Source organism: Diachasmimorpha longicaudata, chromosome 4, assembly GCF_034640455.1.
Source record: "Diachasmimorpha longicaudata isolate KC_UGA_2023 chromosome 4, iyDiaLong2, whole genome shotgun sequence".
NCBI classification, from domain to species: Eukaryota; Metazoa; Arthropoda; class Insecta; order Hymenoptera; family Braconidae; genus Diachasmimorpha; species Diachasmimorpha longicaudata.
This window is the reverse complement of record NC_087228.1, coordinates 4,882,416-4,907,607: the sequence shown is the minus strand read 5'-3', so window position 1 is coordinate 4,907,607 and position 25,192 is coordinate 4,882,416. Positions and strand designations below refer to the sequence as shown.

At 36.3% G+C, this 25,192-nt stretch overlaps 1 protein-coding gene across 3 annotated transcripts in view; it reads left to right on the top strand.

Annotated features, from left to right (window-relative positions):
• Positions 1-5,252: 5,252 nt before the first annotated feature.
• LOC135161320 (TOX high mobility group box family member 3-like) overlaps positions 5,253-25,192 on the top strand; it is a 173,866-nt gene continuing 153,926 nt past the window's right edge. The window contains exons 1-2 of one of the 3 annotated variants that reach the window (XM_064118786.1): positions 5,253-5,819; positions 5,925-6,025. In XM_064118786.1, the coding sequence (XP_063974856.1) occupies positions 5,756-5,819; positions 5,925-6,025 (165 nt within the window). In that variant the 5' untranslated portion in view covers positions 5,253-5,755. Of the gene's footprint in view, positions 5,820-5,924; positions 6,026-24,658; positions 24,801-25,192 lie in introns of those variants that run through there. The other 2 variants (XM_064118787.1, XM_064118790.1) reach the window with 2 other exon arrangements.

Below are 25,192 nucleotides of genomic sequence, written 5' to 3'. Positions count from 1 at the left end.
CCTAAACTCAATCCATTTTGAGGAAAATTAATATTTAAATGCACTAGCATGGAAAGTCCGTTGCACCACTGATAGAAAAATAAATCGCGCAATTTCACTTGCCCTTTTTTAAAGAAGATGAATAAAATTTTATGCGAATCTTAAGGGTTCATGCGAGAGCTCTTCCGCATCGACGAAAGCCAATAAAGATATCCCAGAAGAGAATAAAAAATTCTCAGCCGACGGACAAGGAAAAGAAATGCGTATATTCAAATATAAATCTCATTGAGATCCCCCCTCGTCTTTTTTTTATTACTTAACCCTCCTCCTCCCACCCTCCACATACATACCTCCTATGAATTCACAGGATCAAAGGGCAAGAGAGCGCCAGAGTGGGGGGAGTGGCCAGAATGAAATTGGAAACGCGATTGAAATGGCTTGTAATTCTTCTCCGGCCCCATATCCTCTCACTCATTTGGATTTTTCAAGTTTTTTTCCCCCTTAAACTCCACATTTTTTGTATTTATTCTCTTGCACTTTTACACTGCCATTGACCATGTGCTGCACTGGCCTCGGGTTGTGCACTCTCGCAAAAGTGTTTTTACCTGATAAAAATTACGCTATGAGAAAATACTGGAGAATGGGAAAATTAATTGGTGAAGTGGAGTATCAAAAAGTTGACATGAATAGGGCGGAGAGAGATTTTGGACTATGGTATGTCGTTTAAATGATATACTTTTTTATGACACTAATGATCGCTGGATATTCCTTTCAGGTGGATTTCAAATATTCATTGAAAGAGATAAAGACTTCAGGAGAATATAGATCCAAAGATATGCATTTAAATGCGATACGCGTCCTTTGACTTTTTTTAAAGTTACTTTTAACAATATTATTACTGGGATTGTCCTCTTCGATGGAAATTTTTCAATTACTTTCGATAAATAATTCGTTATTTTCAGAAACTGATGTTACTTGGATTCAGAAAATTTTGTTTTTGTTTTTAAGTAACTATTTGTTTAATAAAATTGAATATTCATTTGTCTGTCTGTCGGGAGAAATTTTAATTATAAAAAATAATTAATGCAAATATATTTTATATTTAGTACCATAATTACTATAATAATAAACTAATTGTAATTAATTCTGTCTAAAAATGTTTAAAAGGACAAGAGGAGTTTTTTTATTTAAGAGAAAAATCAAATGATATCATATGAGATTGCGAAAACTTGCCTCGACGATTGTCTCCAGAGATTTCTCCTGAAGCGACTAATTATCGGAATAATTAATTTCCCAGCGAACTCCGAATCACAAGTTTTCCTTAATTTCCAATTGATCTGTCTACCGAATAACCAGCCAGTACCAAAGACAACCCCCGAAGCTAATAAAATATCCCATCGAAAATGTCCCTCCCAGATACCTCTCAAATCCCTCATTACCGAGATAATTCCCCAATTACCGGGCAACAATCCAATCCATCGGCTTAAACCACTCGAAACTCCCTCATCCAAAAACAAAAAAAAGAAAAACTAATAACAGAGCAAATTGATGTCACCAGGCGCTAAAATAAGAAAAATAAATCGCAAGGAAAATGAAATGAGAAATACAGAACATTTCAAGTACGACTGTACGTCGACTGGAAAATCCATTTCGTTTTAACTTGACGTTGAAATTGAATGTTTTGTAGTTGTATGGCGAGAGTTAGTAGATGTTCGGGCGGGAGAGGGGGAGGGAATAAGTGGAGAGAAAATGAAAAAATAAAAATAAAAAATGGCGCTGGGGGAGCGACCGGGGGAGTAAAGTTTCGGAGGGGAAATCGAGGGATTTCTCCTCCTCTAAATCACGTTTATCAGGATGAGAGGGGCGAGAGGGTTGGGTAGTAAGGGGTACAAGGGGGTGGAATTGGTGGAGTGAGTAGGTACCCCCCGTGAGGTGGGGTAGGGCAGGTGGAGAACTCACGGATATTGATTCCCGTGGGGGATGCGCGCGCGACGAGACTAGGAAGTCTCCCTGTGTTTTCAACCCTATCCAACAGCGAGAATTTTGTACTGCATGAGAAAGAGAGAGAGATGCCGTCAAAACGCATCAGCATCGCTGATTCATTGGAAAGTTTTTTTATAATGAGGTAATTAATGTTTGAGACAATGGGAATAATGGAAATCTGAATAATCGAAGGAAAACATTGTCTGATCTAATGGGTTCCGTGACTACTTGAATATTTACTTCATGCGCGCGATAATGTCGTTGGCGTGAAAAATGATGCGTCTGCTGCATGCCGGGCCGCAACTACTTAGAGTATTTATTCAATTCTTCAGAAGTTCAACTCCAAAAATATCTTGAAATTCCATTTTCGCGTAATTTGAATGCAACCAAATGTATTAAACTATCAATTAAATTCTGAATTCACTGAAAAGGGTGGAATACATAAAAAAAATTATCATGACATCTCAAGATCGCCCAGATCTCATAATAAACATCATAAATCACTGGAATATTAATTCCCCTCGTCTTCTACTTGAGAAAATATCATCACCAAATCCGTTAAACTAAATTTAATTCAAAAAACTCTCAAATGAAATAAAAAATATATCAAAAAAACCCTTCCAATTCGTCAAAATAATTTAAAATGAAAACACATCACCGTCAATCCTTCAAGGTCACAAACACCACAACAATCTCAATCAATACCCACCCCTATCCCCCTTCCGGAATCACGACAGCCGACACTTAACCCCTTGAAAGTGAAAGTACCACGTGACGTCTCGTCTTGCAACCCTTGTCCCAGTGGAGTAAAAGGGCAGAGTAGAGTCAAGCAGCTTGACTCTGCCCTTTAACTCGAGGGTGGCTTTAAAAGTGTGTGATGAAGGTGAGCCTGAAAGAAGAGCGTAGTTGCCTCTCAATGGTGGTAAAAAATAAAGTGAGAATGAAGGAGAGGGAGAGAGAGAGAGATTGAGTGATAGTGAGAGTGAGAGAGAGAGAAGAATTTAGATATCACGGCTGACCCCGTTGGGTTTGCTGGCGTGGCTCCCGGTGCGCCCAAAGCCCACCGCTGTTAAACCCACCAAGCCACTACAACTCACCACCTCCACTCTCTGGGTTTATACTTGGGTGCCTTCCTGTCTGGTAAAACGACCACTACTACTAACTGAGACACGTGCCCCGCGCCGTCGTCTTCTCGCTTCCAACACCATCACGTCGTCAACCACCGCATTACCAGCCTCAGTGGTTGGGCTGCACGATTTCTCATTCTGTCTCTTTTCCACACTAGCTCTGTTTCACTCCCTCGTCCGTGCTTGCATCCGTTTGTGGGCCGTTTATATACCCGTTTGGAGCGTGCTTCATGAATGAAAAGCCACCACGTGATACTAGGAGAGTGCGAACACGTGATACAGACACAAATGGTGTGGGTGACGACTGCTTATGGCATCCCGGATAGCTAGTTATGAATACTTTCCCCTGGGGCCATTATGCCATCGGGATTTCTTCACGCAGTGTGATCGGGATGGCCAGGTGACGCAGCTGAAACTACTGAAAGGATTTTTTCGAGGTAGATTAGGTGGTTGGGTACAATATTTGTTACAGAGGTTTTGGGGAATTCGTAAATAACAATGACGGTGTTCGTGTATTGAATAGGGTGGATTCATGAGGTAATTGATCATTTGATATGTTAATTGATTAGGTTGGGGCGTCTTGTTGTAAAAAAGATAAATATCGAAGCTATCGATAGCTCGAAATCCTCTCACGCTTATGGCTCGTTGGTTCAGCCGTCTGAGGCGGTTTGTTTGAATTCATAATTCATTTAATTTTGATTTTATTTGTTATTGAAAAAAGAAGCAGCAATGTTGTCAATTTCGGTTTGACAATGTTCGTTTTAATATTGAGATAGATTTTTTGGATATTTGCAGGTGTTTAGATGGAGCCGTGTGGATTAAAATTTAAAAAGAATAGAAATATTAAATATTTTCCACATTTTGTACTGAAATTTTTTCCGTGCAATATCACGAAAATTGCTCTTCCCACCGATTTATAATTTCCATAAATTTTCAAAGAGTCGAAAAAAACTCTGACATCATAACGATAGCTCCCAGAGGGCCTCTATCCCGAATCCGGAAAATTTTTCGTCAATTATTTATCCAGTTGTTCGGATACCTCCCATATATTTATGAGAAGTTTCGTCAGTACTCGAGTTGTCTGTAATTAAACTCGACTGTTTGTGCTTAGGTTGCTTTCCGGATTGGGGATCGTAATGAATTATCGATCCACGTGGGGGCTACACGGGCATTAGGGAGGGGCTCAGTAATTGCATTCGTCAGAAAACAAACCCGGGGGTGAACTGAAGTTTCATTTGAAATCAAATTATTGCGAAGTATGAGAATTGGAGTGAGAAAATAATTGAACTTGGATGGAAAATCTTCATTCACATTTCCCTATCTTCTGTCTCACCAAATCAACCCTCTTGTCTTCAACTGAATATTCTAAAGAGCCGTTTTACTACCCCATTAAATAAAAATAATTCATAAAATGAGTAAAATAATATGAAATAATTCTGTATATTAAAATCTCACCACCGTGAAATCACAAAATCCTTCCCAACCCAATCAATCATCTCAATGATCTCATTATTTCCCGAAAACCGCGGGAAATTAAAAATTATCGTCTCTAAATTTCATTTTAAACAGCTCTTCGTATTTAAAAAAAAATTTCCCTGGTCAAAATAAATATTTCATCAAAGTCCAAAAAAAAAACATTTCAGAAATTCCACCGACACCCCCACAGACACCCCATCAAGCCCATCACACCCCAAGACCCATAAAAATTTTATAATATTAACCCCTAATAAATCATCTATTGAAACCGAAAAATCATCGAAATTTTTTTTCGACGCGGGCTATTCTCCTTTTCCTCCCCATCTGCGCACCCCTTCCCCACCCCTCCCGCCGACAAAATCCAACCAAGAGCGCAGCATGCGCCTCCCACTCATCCGAGAGAGTACGAAAATCGTATTCCACGAATCCGCTCTTCTCATGCACCTAGTCCTCAGCCAGTTGTGGTAGGAGACCCAGCGGTGGGTTTTTGGGGGTGAGTAGTAGTGTCCGTAGTAGAGCAGACAGCCCGGTGAGTCGGGGGTGGGGGGGTGGATGAAAGAGGGGAGGGGGCAGAAGAGATACTCGACAGTGAACGAAGCGCAGGCTGCCCGCGAAAGGACGACTACTATCAGCGGAGCACGCACACCGTGCGCACACAAGACGCCAATTCGTTAACAACTGACTGGACTAACCTCCAATTGGTTATAACCCGCGCTAGTAACGCACGCTTGTCTACATAACCTTATCCGAGACGCACCAGTGGGAAACACTCGTCCAATTGGTCCCCTCTACCGCCGGTATTACACGACCGATTTTTACGGGGATTCCCCTCTTTTAGTCGTGTCACAATTTTTTTTCACTTTTTTTTTTTTCTCCAAGAAAATACAGTGGAATTGGTGGATATTATGTCAGACCTGTTCCCCCACCACTGTCTTCTGCTGTCATTGGCGTGTGTGGGCACATTGACACGCTCGTGTATTATCAACACGTGAAGAAAACCGGTGTTTACGATTTTGTGCTGTGAATGCTGAATTGAAACGGAGATTGAGTGACTAGAGTGCGATTAATTATTTTTTTTTTCGACGCGTGTTTATGACGTGTGCAGCTGTGGATTTTAATACTCGGTGATTGACTTTTTGGTGGGAACTTGGAGGAATATTGGATCTTACCAGTGGTTTTTTTTTCTTATCATGAGCGACGGTATTGTCAGTGCAATCTCCATAAGTTTGTTTGGTACTGGTTCCATGTGTGTTGGTGCGTGATAAAATTGAAAGAATTAAAGAGTAATTCGAGGAGTAATATAGTTGTAGAAGGGTAGACCTGGGGTTTTTTATTTAATCACGGTGGAATCAATTCCAGGAGAGGAGAGGAAGAGACAACACGGCAGTATGGAGACTGGATATTCGATGCTAACTGGTGATCTTGACGTCTGCAGGATGTTTGATCAGTACACTTATAAGGTGAGTTTTTTGTTTTTTTTATTGAGGGGTTTAATTGATAATATTTGAGGAGGGGAAAAGTCGTGAACAACTTTCCGGAAAATAAGTGGAAATCGCTTTGACATGTATCAGGAAGGGGGGGGGGGTGATTGAAGAGTTGTTTGCCAAATTTTTTGCTGACATTGGGGTGAAATGGGTCCATTTTTTTAGTGAATGCTTTGGGGATGAAAGAATGGATTTTACAAATTTTAGAATTAAATTTCGATTTACAAAATATAAATAATTTGAGCAGAAAATACTGAAATTCTTCAACATATAAACTTTAAGAAGAAAAATATTGAGGGGTGGTGAGGGGAGAGGGGTACGTTAATTACGGATTTTTTTTTATCTGATAATGTTCGACGTTATAGATTGATGAAAATTTTTTTCAATATTTTAAGAGACATTTTTAATTGAAATCGGTGATAGATGATAGGGAGCCGAGGGTCTGGGGGTAATTAATTGTCAACTGTCCGAACGATTTTTCTCCAGTTTCTCTCAACCCCTCCGTCATTCTCCGTTAATTGAAATTCCAAGAGGATTATTTTCCTATTCCGAAGTAAATTAAAGTCTTTTCCATATCCTTTTGTCGCTTTAATTTATGATGAAAAATTTAATTGGAGTGATGCAGAATTTTTTTTTTATCTCTATTTTTCGGTGCTTTGTTGTTAATTCGAAAGAAGACAAGGAAAAAATCAAATAACCGGAGAATTTTGCTTTAAATTAATTTCGTGTCAGAGGAAAAATTTTTTTAATTACGAGAGACGCTGGACCACCGTGCGACGTGGGGCGGAGGTTGCATCCAAAATGATATTGTCGCTCCGCCGTGTCGCCATCGCCATTATTTTTTATGTCAATTTAATGTGAAATGTCGAGCATTTTGACGTAATGCTGGAGTCGAGAGAACGTGATAGCTTTTTTTTTCGACGATTTTTATAGAAAAAGTTTGTTACTCCTTTTTCAACTTCTCATCCCACCTCCAATTTCTGGAAATTCATTCTCACATCAAGGGCTAAAAAATTCTTCATCTAAATAAAACAAAAAAGTAATTCAAACGTTTCACTATTCTCAACCAAATCATAGTTAGGAACAATTACAAATAAGTAATCTATTGATTACAAATATTAATTACAAATTAATCTCGAAAAAATAAATGAATTGGTTTACTTGAAAAATAAATTTATTCCTAGAATTGTTAAATTAACTTAATTTTAATGAAACAATTTTTTGATTGAGTTTATTGTTGATAAACTCCTGAAAATCCGTTACTTGTTTTCAAAAATCAGTAGCGTATGTCGGAAAATAAACACATTTTCTTTGTCCCTGTACGAAGGTACATGAAAAGACTGGTGGTGAGGGGAGGGGGCAACGGATGTAGGAAAATTCGCCCAGTGTTTGTTGACAAGCGTTACGCGCCGTTGTGGTCCAGTTGTCGTCGCACTGTCGAGCATGTTTATGCGTTATGTACACGTGAGAGAGGTGTCCTGGGGAAACACTGGCAGACAATATGTTTTTTCTCCACAAAAGCCAAAAAATTCTGTTGAATGTTTTGCTTAAAATAAGAAAAATTGCTCGATTCACCCGAAGAAACATTGCCATCGAAACAAACAAAAATTGTTTACTCACAAAGTGTAAATGTAAATTGCGAATAAAGTTGTCTGCAATTTCTCCACTTTTTAGTTCTAAAAAACATGAGAAAATTAATCTAATAATAATTTTTTATGGATCTCCTCCCCTCATTCTGTCTCACCCCTCCCCACCGCTGGTAATTTAAAAATCAGCAATTCCCCCATACTAATAAACCCCGCGTGTGACTCAAGAATCTCTCATCCGGCAGTAACATTGACGAATGCTCCCATAAATAACGGGAGCGCGAAAACTAATTGGAGTTTCTTGTTAAACACTGGTGGACTGTTGAGACTGTTCCCAGTTCCATGAATTACAATCTGGATTTGAAAATAAAGAAGTTAAATTGGAAATAAAAATAAATGAGAAAAAAAAAAAAATTCGCAATGATTTTAGTCCACGTCTTCCGTGAGAATAAATTATCGAAACAAAGAGGAAGAGAAAGAATTAATGTCAGACATTAACGTCTGAACTTTTAGATTTCTTCATTTGCAAAGTGATGTAGATGGGCTTTTTTTATTTGTACGAGTGAAGAAAGAGAAAAAGGGGGAAAATTAATGTTTTGAGGAACGATATAACTCGTCTAAGACAGCGAATAGGGTGAATGGGGAGGGAGGGGAGGGGAGGGACTATCGGGGCGCAAATTGATTGCTCGCGACTGCGGTGAACGATCGGACAGATAGGAGATAGGGCTCCATGTATATCGGACTGTCTCTCACGGTGCACATAACGTGCACAGACAGTAGGCAAGTTGGACGGCTAGGGTAGGGGGGAGGTAGAGGGCGAGGGGGATAGCATTATTTATTGCCGCATCCGTTATCTTTCTCTGCGGGTTTTCTCTGTGCGCTGATTTATCCGTCAGTGTACCTGAACGGGGCCCATGCACCTAGGAACGATTTTCAAGTCACTTTTCGACGTATGTAAACCCAAGTCCTTCGGAATTTTTTTAAACATTTTATGCATTTTTTTTTCTCCGAAATTTTCAACGAGAAATGAATTTTATGGATTTTTTCTACTTCGAAATTTCCAGCGAGAAAGGTCTTCAATTTTTTAATAAAGTTATAATTTTAAAAAATTTTTTGTTTTTAAATTAGGTGAGGAATGTTAATGACTAGTAATATTTAGTTTAATGAGGGTTCTTCACACCCGTATTTTTCATTTTCACGCGACCGCAGACAAATGAAAATGGCGAGATCACTCCACACGTCAATAATTTCCCATCAGTTGTACACCTGTAATCACAGTGTACTCCAGCTCACTGTTATAACAGTACTAAACCTTCTAATGGCTACTCTGGGTGTGTAAAATGGGCCCCCAGTGCCTCAATGAAATGGTTTTTCAAAGTCATTTGAAAAATATAGTGAGCATAACTCTCCCTGGAAACAGCTTCCTTCGTTTTAATTACTTCCTATCTCATTCATCGGAATTTTTCAGCAACAGGAAATAAAAGGTTTCATTAAATCGAAGTGAATCATCCCCACTCCCCCTCCCTCTTCCCACCATCATTCTTTCTCGCCAATTTACGGATTTACGTAATGAAAGGGATTACTAGAAATTACAATGGGATAGGGTATTCACGACTTGATTATTTATCCGGTAAATTCCAAACCGCTGGTGAAAGTTTTTGTTGATCTGTGAAACTAAATGCTGTAGACCAGCGATAGTTATTAATTGTGAATCGTTCCACTTTCTAATCACAGAATGGGACGATTTATCAGGTGGATGAGAAGTTGTGGGAGGTGGAGGGATGGAAGGGGAATTGTGGGGACAGGTGAATCGTGCGGTTGTTGTGTGTGCTCATTAGAAATGCATGGACTTTAAACATTTGCATCTGACAGATGAGGCTGTGGAGAAAAAAAGTGGAAAAAGTTTCTCAATTTGCCGATCATAATTTACGGTTTCTCTCCGGGATTTGATGGACTCGGCAGAGTCTATTGTCTGGGGAAAATGTTCTCAATGGAAAAATTTTCATATTTGATAATTGACAGTTCTTGTGTATAATTCACCAATGGCTACCCCCTGAAATTTCACTGGTTATTGAAGATATCAGATTTATTTGGGGAGAAAATAATTATGACTGTTCAAATATTAGTGAAAATCCAACGATATCGTGAATTTTTTAACAGCACAGAGACGCGAGTTTCCAAATTTATCTAAATTTTTATTCAAAGCATGAATATTCGTTATTGAATATTCAGTAGCGAATGTCAATTAATGGAGAATTCGAGAACATATTAAATGGCGCTTTTTCGATTTTTATGAATTTTCGTTTAATAATTGAATTGAAGTGTACCATTTTCCTTTTCCTTTTCATGCAATTTCAATTTTTTATGACATTATAATTTTAAAAAATGCACAATGGGTCGAATGATTTTTCTCTTTTCAAATTTTTAAGGTACTTCTACAGTACCTTTGCAGAATATAAGGAAAATAGAATAATAGGAAATCGCGCAAATAACCAGAAAAAATAGATAAATAGACAAACAATAGTAACCATAATCCTTGTTTCATTGTTGATAATTTCAGAAGAATATTCTCAATTTTTCCCCCATATTTTGCCCGTCGACTCTCACTGAAAAATGATAAAAAAATTATTAATGACTTTTCCCCCAAATTCTTTACAAACTCATTCAGTACAGGAAAAGGCTTAAACCTCGAAATTCCCTCCGTCCCTTAATAGCAAAAGCTGGCACAATGGCGGTAGAACACAGGCTCGTTTATCACAGCGAAGAAAACCTTTTCATCACATATCACGAACCGGTGACCGTTTGGTACCCAAAAAGAAAAACTGAAAAAACAATACGATAAAAAAAATATTGAGAAAAGAAAAATTGTTATTTGCTGATGATTGATAGTGGTGGTCAACTCCATTAATCCGATGCATGCGCCTCAATTAATCCCAGAAAATCTGCAGATTAATCGAAGGATTAAATTGTCTAACTCCCGGAATTGGAAAATATGAGAATATTCTCTTTGAAAGATGAGAATTATCGCAAATTTGATTGAATGTCTGGGGATGATGAAAGGGAATAAAATTCTTTTAATGCAAAAAAAAACTCTTGTGGACATATAATTTGCCTTCCATTCGCAATATCTCAGATGGTTAATACATATTTCCGCGAAATGTACAGATATATTTTGCCCGGAGTGAGCCATCTCTTTTTCTCGTTCATTCTCCGTTACTTCTCTTTTAGGTTTATTTCAAACTCTTTTCTGCTTCTTCGTGCCACCTTTTTCATACCCATTTGCCACATTGAAACAAAATGAAAGGGGTTTGAGGTACGAGCGAACGCTGGGGAAACTATAAAAGGATGAATGAACGCAGATTGAAAGACCATAAAGGATGTACACACTGGAGTTGGGAGAAAAATGAGGATTTAATGTTGGGAATTAAATTTTAGATCCAATTAAATGGTGATGGGCGTGAGGGTGGATTTTTCGTTAGAATTCCGGATGGAAGTATTGAGTTCAGCAAAATCCATCAAGATTAACTTGAAAATTGTTTAGTGAATAGAATCGTGACCATCATTTTTTATTGACAGCTAATTTTCAATTGATTTTGAATTTTGTTTTTGATGTGTTTCAGGAGGGAATAAATGTCAAGATAAATCACGAATTTTCACAGATTATTCAATTCAGTTTTGAAACTTGAAGTTTTTTTTTGTGGCAAATCCCGAACAAAAGTAGGAGTGGGTTGTTTAAACTTCTTATTATTGACGCAAATTTGAATCGGTAGCAAAGAGTGGTTTCAAAATGATAATATTGCACTCTATGAAAAGAGAAATTGATTTTTCCAGCCAAATCGAAGTTTAAACATTCAAATTGTTATGAATAAATGGACGAGAGTTAATTTCACCGAAATGGTTATCACATTCACAATCCACGAGCCCAAAACATAGATTCTAGCTAAAAACCTGATGAGTATGAAAAAGTTTCGAGATCTTCTCATTGTGAGCACATCATTCATTATTGAGAAATCGTTAACGAAAATTTGGGTGCACAGATTGGACCATACATACATACACACACACAGAGACACCTCTTGGAAAATAGTCTATAAATGATGTAGAGACCTTGAATGGTGAAGACCTGATGGAACATCAAGATGCGATTTTCTGGTAAATTACGATAACTCCTCTATATCGCGAATTTATAAATGAGTTGTCCCTTCGATTTTGTTCACAATTCATTCTCTCAAATTACATTTCGACACTTGCCTCGTCGATACGAATCACGGAAGTCTAACATTTAACAAATTGTGAATAATGGCGGGGTAAAGGGGGAGAAGAGATCAGGTCAAATGGTGATTTGTGAAGACAATGGAGTGAGCTAATCCACTCAACACACCTAGATCCAGCTGCTTCCTTATTTAATGGAGTAAATATAAATGTACATAATGTACTTTCATGAGGAAACAAGAATAGTCTAGGATGATGTCCCGGTGATATTGAAGCGGGAGGGTGGGGAGGCTGACGTATTGCGCTGACTTCTGCAAAGTTTAATTCCCGAGATCTTCTAGCCGCGTTACAGATATTACACCGGAAAAGTTTTTACCTCTTTTTCAACCCTGACTGTGTCGGTATTTTTTTGATGTTGGAGGAACTTGCGGAATAAACGAAAAATATTGGAAATTGTGGGGGGGAGAGATTGGATTAGAGTTTGCAATTATGGGATGAGTTGTATTTTTCAAGTTGTAAATGGAATCGTGGAGTTTTTTTGTTAAAAATCAATATTGTTGAGAGCAGTAAATTGAATAGTTCTTTTCAGAGTGAAATAATAACTGAATTTTGGATTTCACATAGGAATCAATGAAATTATATTCATTAAACATATTAATAAAATCCATATTAATAAAATTAATTTCAGGGGAATCGAAAAATTCTGGGCGTTGTTTTTTTAACTGGAGTAACTGATATTTAAGGTACCAGAAAATTTATTGAAAAATATCAGAAACTTCTGACTCCCGCCCTGAAAGTTCTCACTACCTCCACCATGAGAATTCCCATCATATCCAAGGAAGCAGTGAGGACTGTAGATTTATGTACCTCTCCCATGCATAAATTTCACCGTTGACACTTGGAATTCATTCGAAACAGCATAAATTGAGAAAAGATTTCACATACCCCAGCCAACAGCAAGCCTTGACCTCTCAACCATCGAAATAGCTATTCTGCATTAAACCTCTCTTGCTGTGAGACCTGCACCAGTCATGTTGAATTCCACAATGTGTCATGAGGTGCAGATGTACCCAGCCAACTGCATTGTATTCACGTACACAGCAACTTTGTAATTTACTCGGGTGCGTGTTGGGTTTCGATTTACATGGTATGATTATCCAATCTCAATAATAATCGAACCTGGTTGGTACAATCGAGTCTGGACAGCGTCATGAATTCTGGAGATGATTCCGTACTCAAATATTCTGAAAACAGAGAAGCGTGTGATTACATGGAGCCATTTATCGATTTCTGGATAATCAAAATCAACTCAAAATTATCAAATTATTGGACGAAGAAGAATCAGTATCGAGGGAAAATTAAAATACCAATCTCGTCCTTGATTTCGTTCTGATGAGATAAATCTAAATAAAAGTAAGAGCTGTTTTAGTAAAAAATGAGAGTTATTTAATAAGTTGGAAAGTGAATTCAGGATAATATAAGATTAACAATAAAGTGCACATCAACTTCTAGAACTTAATTCATGATTAATAGTATTAATTGTGTCAAGGAGAATTGTAATATGAGGATTCTCATGTTATAATCTATAATCATTTTCCAATTATATAGTTCTATAATTATATAATACTATTATTATAAAAATAAAGCTAGATCAATTAATTTCAAATGTGAAATACGTGAGATTGGAACTCCAGCCATTTTAGTTTGAAAAATTTAGAGAAAAATGGAGACCCCTAATATTTTCAATATTTTTCTTGGTGTATGCACAAGCCTAACAATCAGTCCCATTATTCTGAAAATCTATTCGTCCAATATTTCTCATTCATCACTATCGCAATCAATTTATTTTGATCAAGAGAACCCAATTTCTTCCTTCCTCACTAAATTACTCATCATGACTGCAGTTTAGGCTATATCTCTCCTCATGTTTCGTATTTACTTCACTATTATTCCATGAAATTAGATGAGTTACTAACGAACAGTAATCATCGTGCACGGTTGAATCGATTCAGACGGTTTATTAAGTTTGGTGTATACGCAGAGGGGATAGTACATAGGGATGGTTGGTATGTACGTCTGCAATTCAAGTATATATGTGAATACCTGGTCTATCTCATCACGGTCTTTGCTTCCTTTTATTTCTCCCTCCCTTCTCCAACCCCTCCAATTTTTTTTTTTTATCTCGTCTCATTCGCTTTTTCATTAAACTCTTTTTTACAAGATTATTGTAGAGTCGTTAAACTTCAATGAGGAACGACTGTGCAGACGCTTTGACGTCAAAATCCATTTTATTTTCAATTTTTTACCGGTTTTTTATCCTTTTGTATTTTCCGTGGAATTAATGGGGATAAAGGAAAACGGAAGAGGTTTCTTTGTGGTTGAGGTGAACTTATTATTCAGGAAAACGATTAAAGGTTGCTTTCAAAATAGCATTTAATTTGCTTGGACGTGGATTAATCGACCCTACGTTTATAAGGCACGTAACTTCCCCCCCCTCCCCCCCTTCCTACCAGTTCATAAGTATAAATGGGATTACAGGGAGAATTGGACACCTGGAAATCCATTTGAAAATTCAATCTAATGGACCTGGGGGAGTCATTAATGCCGATAGGGCACTGCTATTTCAAATACGTCGATACAAATGTGGGGGTGCTTGGGAGAAATTGGCGTCGCGTGACTCTCAGACATTTGCATGACTTCTACGCAGGGCTTTGAATGCTATTGGTGAGGGAGGAGGGGGGGGAGGGTTAATGCTGATGTGGCACCTCGTAATTTAATGGACGATTATGGGGAGATTGGAGGGTTTTCGGTTTGCGAAACAGGCGGATTTTTATGGTCGATATTTTCCGGAAATTTCGAGGAGTTTCGTCATTTGATATTCAAAATTGATTCAGTGCATCAATGAGAATGGCGAATTTCAAGTTATTCACGACCCAACATGGACAATTTTCGTTAATGATTTCTGAATAATGAATGTCAATGATGCAATCGATAGCTCTTCGCGTAACTTAGAACATTAGATTTTGGAGCAGATCGGTCCAGTGGTTCTTCGTGTATTTATCTACTCTCGTCTATTTATTTATAGCAATTTAAATGTTTCAACTTCGATTCTGCTGGATAAATCAATTTATGTTTTCATGGTGTGCAATATTATTATTTTAATTTCACTCTTTTCGGATGATTCCTGTTGATAGTGTGGATAAGAAACTTAGGAACAGCTATTATATTTTTTTTTTCATTTATGTACTCTGGGATTTTCTAAGGGTAATACGGATGTGGAATTAATTCAACTTCGTGACAGGTAAAAAAAAGTTTATGGAAGATGCGCTTATGCCACTGCAATTTCCGGTGTTGAGTGAAATTGTACTCTGGCATGGTTTTCAATCAACGCCGCGCCAGCACCACGATTCCACTGAAGAAATTCCTTTCGATCATGTGCCCCCTCCCCTCTCCGCGGGACCCAGTTTGCAATTATACATTCCATAGAGTATTGCATGCTACGAATTTCCATGCAAATCCTTCATCAATACTTTTTTTTTTTTTCTCAATCAAGAATTGTTTTCACATTTCTACTGGGTTTGAAAACAAAAGAGGTGGTTTTTTATTTCGCTTTTTGGGGGGTGAAAAATAGATGGAGGGAAATATCAAATGGAGAAAATTAAAATTCAGGGATCGAATGGAAGTATTAATTGAATTTTTCAGTCACTTCTTGATTGAAAAATCAGTCGATGAAATGCACTTTGTAAACTGAAAAACGAGAGCTGTGATATTTGCCAGTGAATTTGTTGCATTTTTTAATGCATAACTTGAGATTGAGGTGAGATTGAAATTGTTGAATACGTGGGATTAATTCATGAAGCTGAATAATTCAGGTTCAATTGAGCTCGAAATAGATTTTTCACGAGTTAAAAATAGGATAGAATGGGAAAATATCGAGGGAAATAACTTATTCAACAGCAATAATTTAACATTTGATTGCAGCAATTTTTCCCCCTGCGGATGTACACTAAAATAATGAATTTCGTAATGTCAAACGATTTATCTTAATTAGTGCTGATGAATTATAAGGAGCAGTTGGTGGATTATTTGTGGAAATTTCAGCAACTTCCCTTGGACATTTGATTGATCAAGAAAATCCGGAATACGTTAATTAACCAAAATCCATTGAATAATTGAAACCAAATGGAAAGAGAACATTCACAATCAGACGGGACAGAGATCGATTGGACTAGTAGCTAGACTGTTCGTTGGAGCACGACGATGAAAAGTAAACCGTTAATCTCAAGACCGGGAGTTGGATACTTTGAAGTGCTCATTAAAATCCAATATCCGGACTTTTAATGAGAGTTTGAATCACAGGGTGATATACTTAATCCCGAGTGCATGTGCCACCTGGATTTAACCGGCGTGTATACATCAAACTTCACTCGTGATGATAGATATTCATGCTATTTTCACATGTACCTTGGCATTTTTTAATTTACAACACGTGAATTACGTTTGTCTAGGAGTGCTCGGAAAATTCTCTTTGTCTTTGTCACTGGCACTCGCAGTTAATTCGATATCCCGGAATTTCATAAAACGAGAGTTAATGCCTCAGCATTAAAAGAGGTTAAATCATTCGTGAGGAATTTTTCCGCATTTATTTTCTAGGATTTTCATATATGTATTATATTTATTATATTTATGTTCGACATCGAGAATTTAATATTTTTGTGAATAACCAATGGAAAGTGTGAATTTCAATGTGATTATTGGATTAGAAATAATTGAACATTGAACATCAATTTGAGAAATTTCTATTCAATGTTTACAATTTTCAAAGAAATTGTAGTAAACAAGGGAATTTTTCCATGAAATTCCGGTTTTGTTAGAAGTTAAATTTTTAAAAATATCAAAGTTCCTTGACCTGACGTCTCATTGCACCTCTCGAACTAAATAAAAAAACAGTAATAACGCAATGTCCCCAGAAGTCGTAAAATAAATAATTTGATGGATTTTGAAATCCCTTTCCTCCACTTTGCTCTTGAATGGTGATAATTATTTAAAAATCCATTTCATGTGCCATTATTTAAAAAACTCATGTCTTTATAATTATTCAAATAAAAGTGTCGGCAATCAACAAAAAGTACACCAGCGAATCAATTTTCTAGAAGTCGTAAAAAGGCTAATTTGCAAAAGAACGTTAAATTTTGCAATCCAATTGTTCCGCCTCTTGCTTAAATCGTCAAAATGAATTAACTTCTACACCGAACAAATTTTTGATTTTCATTCTGAAAAGTCGAGGCATATTTGTACCTCTTCAAACCAGGTAACTAAAACAAAATCACCTTCTTAATAATTATCTACGAACTTTAATTAATTCAAAAGCACTTAAGGTTCCTGTCGCACGACAGTCTCTGTCAAAAGTTCCTCCCTTCATTAATTATGTTGTGTCCGGACACCTGAAACATAACTATGTATTCTCCATCATAACAATTCCTGATTATGTAAATTTATGAACGTTTTGTAATTATTCCTCGAGATCGAAACCGTCAATCGCATTAATTTTGTTATGTTCCATTCACTGACGGGGGTTCTGATTGACTTTAAAAAATTTCTAATTTATGCCGCACCACATAAACTCCTTAAAAGTTCCCCAAATTTGAAAAATTTCTATCTCAAATTCAAAGCCAACAGTCTCAACCACAAAGTCATCCCTTTGCTTCTCCTTTTTAAAACAATTCATCATAAAAAATTAATCGGAAAACGGTCGGATAATTATTTTACACACCAACAACCTTAACACAAAAGCACAATATTCCGATAATTGTCATCTCCTCCCCCCCCCCGAAATCTTCTGAAAAGTGAGAGTCCAATACGTGTCACCCACCGCAATAACTCAATTGCGCCCATGAAAACTCGTCTCACGTTCGGCCACGGGCTGCACCATAAAGTACATAGGTTTACGAGGCACCTCAGAGTCCCAAAGATAAATATCGGTTGAGCGTTTATTCGTGTCGTGCAAAGTATTAGGAAGTAGTCAGGCCCTCACCGCCCTCCGGAACCCCACCAACGAGAAAAAGGATAATGAAAAAATGGTTAAAAAAAATAAATAATAAATGACGAGTTGTAAAGAATAATGCCTCGCATTAGCGTATAATGCCTATGAAATTTCTTTCCCTGAATACGTACGTAATGATTTAGCCAGCGGTCATAATAATTTTCCCATACCCCGGCAGTTCAGTTCATAACAAGTTTAAATATCTCAGCTCTACATTTTAAAATGTTAAATGCAACACAACTAGGAATTTTTTTTTACAAATTCTTCACATGCATTTATCCGCATTTGTTGTATTATTACGCGATAACGGGGATATGTGATTCGTTGACATGTGGTAATTCTCACTTCAACCACCATTGGGTATTATAAATTACAATCAAGTGCCTTGTGAGGATAAATTTTACCTCGTGCGTAGACAAATGGACTGCTGCGGTGAGTTTGATTTATCGCTCGCACTGATTATTGGGTGTTTTGTGGGTTAGCTGATTTTAAAAAAAATCATTTGAACGCACTTCTCTCATACAATTTACAGAGCGCAAAATTACTTTCAATTACCCCATAAAGATTTTTATAAAAACCGGTAATTCCCAGACTTACTTAGCTGGGAGTTGTGGAGTTGTAGAGGCTCTAAGGTAGGGAATATACTGATAGAAGAATTCAATTGATGTTAACGAATGAATTCACTTGACTTTTTTCCTCTAATTCATTTGAATGAACTACTAATCATTTGAATTAAGTGTAAATCTCGTTTATTCAATAAAATACCTCTTCCGTCGTGCTATTCGCCGGTTTATTTACCAGAAGTTGAAACGTTAATTAACAGACTCAATGAATACAAAGTAAATAAATAAATCGGTCGTTTGATATTTTATAATTGGCGTAGACCAGACTGACCTCTTAAATTATTCAAAAAAATTATTACAATATTTTCTCCCCCAGTTAATTTACAAGTTAACCGATATGGAATACCCTCGTTCCCAGTTTTATTTGTGATTATTGCTCTCGTTGATTTATACCTGACATCAGTGATATCTTTATGTTGGGGCGAGTTCTACCCATTGCATCGAGTCTGAAATCCCTCCCACCGCATAACAGCAACAGGGACCAAATCATCCCAAGACAATTTCACTTTTTTATGCTCCTCGTACTTCTCATTCCCTTCTTACTCTCTCTAGTGGTTACGGACGCGTCTGAGTCATTCGCCTTGTGTCAGTGGGTTGGTTCTTTTTTTTTTTTTTTCGAAAAATTTACGAGTCACGTTTTGTATAACATTGACAGTTGGTACTCGACATTTTTCACTGTCAAGGGCTCATAAAAAATACATTATTCTCTGGAAAACATTTTCATTGACGTTTGGATTTTTTTTATTGCTGGAAAAAAAAATGTCATTTACATTGACGTTGAGAGTGGTGTATTCAGCCTGTATGTCCTCTATTAAAAAAGCAATCTAACGTTTTTCGTTATCGATGTAATTCGCCTAGTATTGACTTTGACTTTCATTGCAAATATAAAACAAATTTAATTAAAATGAAAAATATATTGAAAAATGATTATTTTAATTATTTTATAGATAAAATAATAAGTTTATATAATATACTATGATCTATAATATGGTAGATGTATTATGTTATGCAAACAATAATTTTAAAATAAATTTTTCCACTACAATATATTTTTTTAAGACTTCATGTCTAGTCTAATTAAATATTAAACAATTATTCTATCGAATGAGAAAATCGCTCGCGCGGCCTTGATCGGAAAAAGGGCTCAACTCACCTAAAACACTATTCTGAGGAGAAAAAAATTAATTTAAAATTCCTTTGTCGTTTAATTTTTCTTTAGTGTTGTATAACAAACTACGTAATTTACGCTGACATTATAGACTCACGTGGAATGCTTTTGTAGTGGATTCACCCTGTGCAGGAGAAAAGGTGAAAAATTATCGCACAAAATATTCCAACGGTGAAAAAATATCTCTAGAAAATCAAAAAAAATATTTTCTGCAGAGGCAACGCAACAATTGACACAGTCCATAGTACTGACATCCTTTGTGACTATCAAAAGTTGTATCCTTTTTGTAAAGCGACAGTTCGAGGGGACCACACACGCTAGTCGTTGGCTTACGACGTGTGTTGTACTTGGAGGCATGAAAACGTGACGCTCTCTGTCTCGTTTTCCCGCGTGACAAGGGCCCCCGGGGCAAATCGCGTGTGTACAACGTTTTTGCACACACGTACTCGAGTTTATAGCTTTCCATGGACTATTTGACACCCACGGTCGCTTCCCGTGCGATGATGAGTCGATTGGAGGGCGATAATCTCTATTGGAAAACGATTAGAGCTTTCTAAATTCATAGAATATTTTTATTTATGGAAAAATAATGGAAAAATATTGTAAACTCGGGAAACTATTTTTCTGAAAGAGAGAGAGATGAATCAGTAATTTTTCGTTACTATTCATGAAGGTTGGCATAACTTTCCTAAAATTACAACAAAAATTTTTAGACAATCAATTTGATTAATTATTTATTTATTAATGACTTCGAATTTTGATATATACTAGCAAAGAACGCACGTGTATGTATCAAAAACAAAGAAATAAATAAATTAAATAGACAATTTTATTTCAATTTATTCAACTTTTTGTATTCTAATTCAAATCCAAATCTACGATAGGCGAAATAGACAACGATATACGATACAATTATTTTTTAACAGATAAATTGAAAACTAACGACTAATAAATTTCCTGCATCGAATATTTTTTTTCCTCATTTTCTCCCTTTTACGCATCATTTCCCGACGGAAAAATCTCGATAAATCTACCTACTTTATTAGATTATAGGAATAATTAATGAGGCAAACTATTTACGATTGGCTATCGATGAAATACCTCGCGTATTGTTACCCCCTATGCATGTGAATAAACCATCAACTATCGGTTCCAACGAATCGCGAGATTCATCGATTTATTAATTCGATAAATCACAAGCGAGTCAGACTAGTGAAACGATGAAAATAAAATTTCTATTTATGGCAGATAGATACGGCATCGATGGGAAAATATCTGACTCTATTCCCCATCGGCTCTTATTATTCGATTAGTAATAATTCTATTAGATTCATTAGAAAAAAAAAGCCCAGATGATGAAATAAAGAGAGAAGTAATGAAGAAGTGAAACGAAATACTTTTAAATGTTGATTACGAAACGACAGAATTTATCTTGATTTATGCGTTGATTATGCTGGTAACCGTCTCGTCGATTTAATACATCCCAACTTCTCCCTCTCCCTGGCTTTAATACCCCTCTCACGGCTAGTGGAAAAAGACGAGGGTTCAGCCATTCTTTTCTGAGACTTTATCGCAATGACATTCAGCTCTGGTGAGAGACTGGTTTAACAATTTTTCATTAATTGCTGAATAACTCTTTACGCTCGATTAGAGACGTGTAGCAGTTTCTTTAATAGAAATTTGCGAGATAAGGGTATCTTATTTTAGTCGTTTAACATTTTTTTTTTCTTTCGTACTTTCGCATTTGAATGGAGAGTACGTGGGAATTAAATCACTAAATAACATTCAAGTGCAATTTATCGAATTTGTGGCCAACATTATCGGATTTCAGGAAATACTGGATATTTAAGCAGTATTTTATATTTGTGTAGATAATATTGGAGTTCTCATATAATTTAGTCTGGAGATTGATTTGTGGTCAATAGTGGATTTATCCTTTTTTTTGTATTGATCGATATAATTATTTTAAGGGGTTAATTTGTTCTCGTATTAAAATATTCAATAGTGGTCCAGTATCTTCTGCTCAATTTACTAAAATTGTTATTTAATCGTTAATAAAACTGAAATGGTCACGGAAAAAATTAATATTCCGTAAAGTTTGGTCCAGTTATTAATTCAATATCAGTAGAAATCCCTGAATTGATTTGCTAATTTTTTGTTCTAAAAAATATTCAGTACCGATTACTTAATATTTTTTATTCGCTTTAATTTCATCTTTTGTGGCATTTTCATAAATGAATCACAACAATCAATGAATTAATTAAATCCTTTCAGCTTGTAAACTCGATAAATAGAACTAAATCCCTAAAAATCAGTCAAATTTATACAAAAGTATTCTTGAATTTTCAATTATTCAAGAACTTTCCCATTTAATTTCTTCTTTTTCCCAACGTTAATTTACTAATAATTTAATTTATTTGCACAATTTATCCTGCCGATTAATCATAACTAACAGTAAATTAATTCCATTCGTTAACCTCATAATTTTCATAATAAAACAAAAATCTCTGTACGATTCTGATGAAATTAAGGCGTGGGAATAGCACCGAGGTAAATCGAATCGATTCAAACTCATTTAGGAGATCATTGGTAGCCATTGGATTGCTCCACTATGATACATAGGTCATCATCCAATGACGTTTGGATATTAATTGCGCGAGGATCTGGGTGATTTATGCTGAGCAATTACCGGGATAGCTATCCAACTGTACTAACGGCCGAGGTTACATCGAACTGGTTATTAATTCATCAACAAATGGCAGAGATACTCTGGCTCAGGCCATCCCTCTCCCTCCAGCTCTCTTCCTCTGTTCAATGTTTTGCCCCTCCCCCACGACCCTTCACTGCCATTTCCCACGATATCGAATTGGCTATTGTCATTCGGTATTTTTCAATATTTTTCGAGGTGGTAGAGCGGTCGATGACACTTATTGCTCGATGACCACCAAATTTATGGGCTTAATCTTGCTTGAATGATGATATTGAGGCTTTTGGAGGGATTATAGATTATTGATTAAGGTGTTTGTCGGGTAAAATATTTATCAGACAGTTTTCGTTCATTTTTTAATGGTGAATAGTTGAAAATAGGAGCTGTAAAATGATCACTTTGTGTTTGAGATTATCCAGTTTGAAATGGAGATGGAAATGGATTTGGGTCACTTGTCACGTATTCAGATGGACCGTCACGAATTAGGATTTTTTTCAAGTCAACCGTTTGATAGTCATTCAAATAAAATTGCTTAGGATAGAGCCCACATAATTGAATACAGTCTAAAAAAATTTAATCGATTGACCGTTTTGTTTTTGCGGAATAATTACAGAAAGTTCGGGAATTCACATGATCAGGAATTGTTATAATGGAAAATATAGAGAAATATTTTAGGTGTCTGGACATAACACAATTAATTAAGTGAGAGACTTTTGACAGGGACTGTCGTGCAACAATAACCTTAAGTGGTTTTGAATTAATCAAAAGTTGTTAGAAATTATTAAGAAGGTGAATTTGTTGAATTACCCTCTGTAAATTAGCACAAATATTCCTTGAATTTTCAAAATTAAAATCGGAAATTTTGTTCTGAGTGGAAGCTAATTAATTGCGAAGATTTAAGCAACAGAAAAAGAAATTTGATTGCAAAATTTAACATTCTTTGGCAAATTATCCAATTTACGACTTTGGGGGACATTACATAATTAGTGATTTTTTTGTTGGAGAACTGAAATGAGACATGACCTCAAGGAACTTTATTATTTTTCTCCATGTAACTGCGGAAACGAGGAATTTCATGGAAAAATTAGTTTAATTGAATTTTTGAGAAAATTGTAAATATTTAGTATATAAATGTCGTAAATTAATTGTTGTACCGCGAAAAACCATTAAATCGATTAAACATTTTGCTTTCCCGGAATAATTATGGGAAGTTAATAAACATCCACAATGCAACTAATCAAATGACACTGTTACCCAAAAAACACCCCACCAGAAAGTGATCGTTATGGAGCTTCTTTACTCAACTATTCACCATAAAAAATTAACCACAAATTTTGCAGTAAGTATTTTACACACCAACCTTAACAACATAAAAAAATATCTTCCGACCCCCGAAACAATCCAATTTACATCCAAAAAGATGTCGGAATCCCAGTGATGAACACTATGAATTCCAAACATGAATATTTACCCTAAAAAAAGTGTTTGCATCAAAAAATCTGTATTCACCATTCCAGCAGTTCTTTTTTCCCCGGCAGGATTTCAAAACTCCAATTTTTTTCATCGTCATTCATTGTCCAACAGTCGTTTAATCCTGTAGAGAAAAAAAAAATAAATAAAACAAAACCACCACTTGTGTATCGAGCAGGCGAGAGCATCCAAACGAGATTGGTAACGTTTTAGTGGTGTACCACGGGGTGTAGCAGTTGCACACTCACCACGAGCACCGCTGACAAAATCATGAGCCACTTGTTGATCCTCTTGATGACCGTTCGTGGCTTGCCAAATCGCCCTGTTGTCCGAAACAGCAGCTATAGAGGTTCTATCCACAGTGAATTCATCGAGTTATACTTTCGTGCTATCATCATTTGCTTGTGAAAATATTGGCACGAGGGCAATAACAGAACAATACAGTTGATGTTACCGAATTTATTCGATTGATTCTTCTCTTCTAATTCGCTTAAATTGGCTACAAATGTTGCTAAACTAGATTTTCCTGGTTAACGTCCCTTAGCGTGACGAACAGAAATGTTGTGATGATCGTGACGATATGAGGTGTTAGTTGTTATTCGCTAATGGCCGCTGAATCTCGAATTGATGCATCAGGACGCCATCTAGTTGGTATTCGGAATGTCAAGATGTCCGTCCATGACGATGCGTCTGTACATCGCGGAGACACTACGTCGAATAGACGTTGATATTCTTGTACACCAGAAGAAAGTTCATTAACAAGTAAATTTAGAAGTAAATAACAATAAATCGAATAATTAAGTCGTCGTCTAAACCTCTTGATCTGTCGAGTTTCATGAGCATCTTGGCACCGATTTGCGATTTGTTTGTTTGGTGAAATAAGACGTAATCAAAATGGCGGGAGAATAGCCATATCCATCATCAGCTATACTGGATTCATTGGTAATTTTAATTACAATGATTTTTATTATGATTAAATACCAAAAAAATTGACATGACTGGGTTTAACCTCCAAAAATGTCGTGAATTCCCAAAAATGAAAGGAGTTTTTAATATTCATTTATTAGAGTTTGCTTCATCCTATCGTCATTGTTTGGTTAGTGAAAGTTGAAAGTTCCTCTTGACCTGAAATTCCATAATTAATTTATTTCGCATTGATTAGAGGAGATCAAGTAATTTTTAACGACAACAGACCGTTCAGTATCTGTTTATAGAATGGCTCATGCCAAAAGACCATTTGTTGATAATTACCGAAATTTGTCATCAGTAAGACTTTTCTATTATTGAGTGCAATAATAACAAGTTGTATTCTTGGATTTTCGTGACATTTGAAA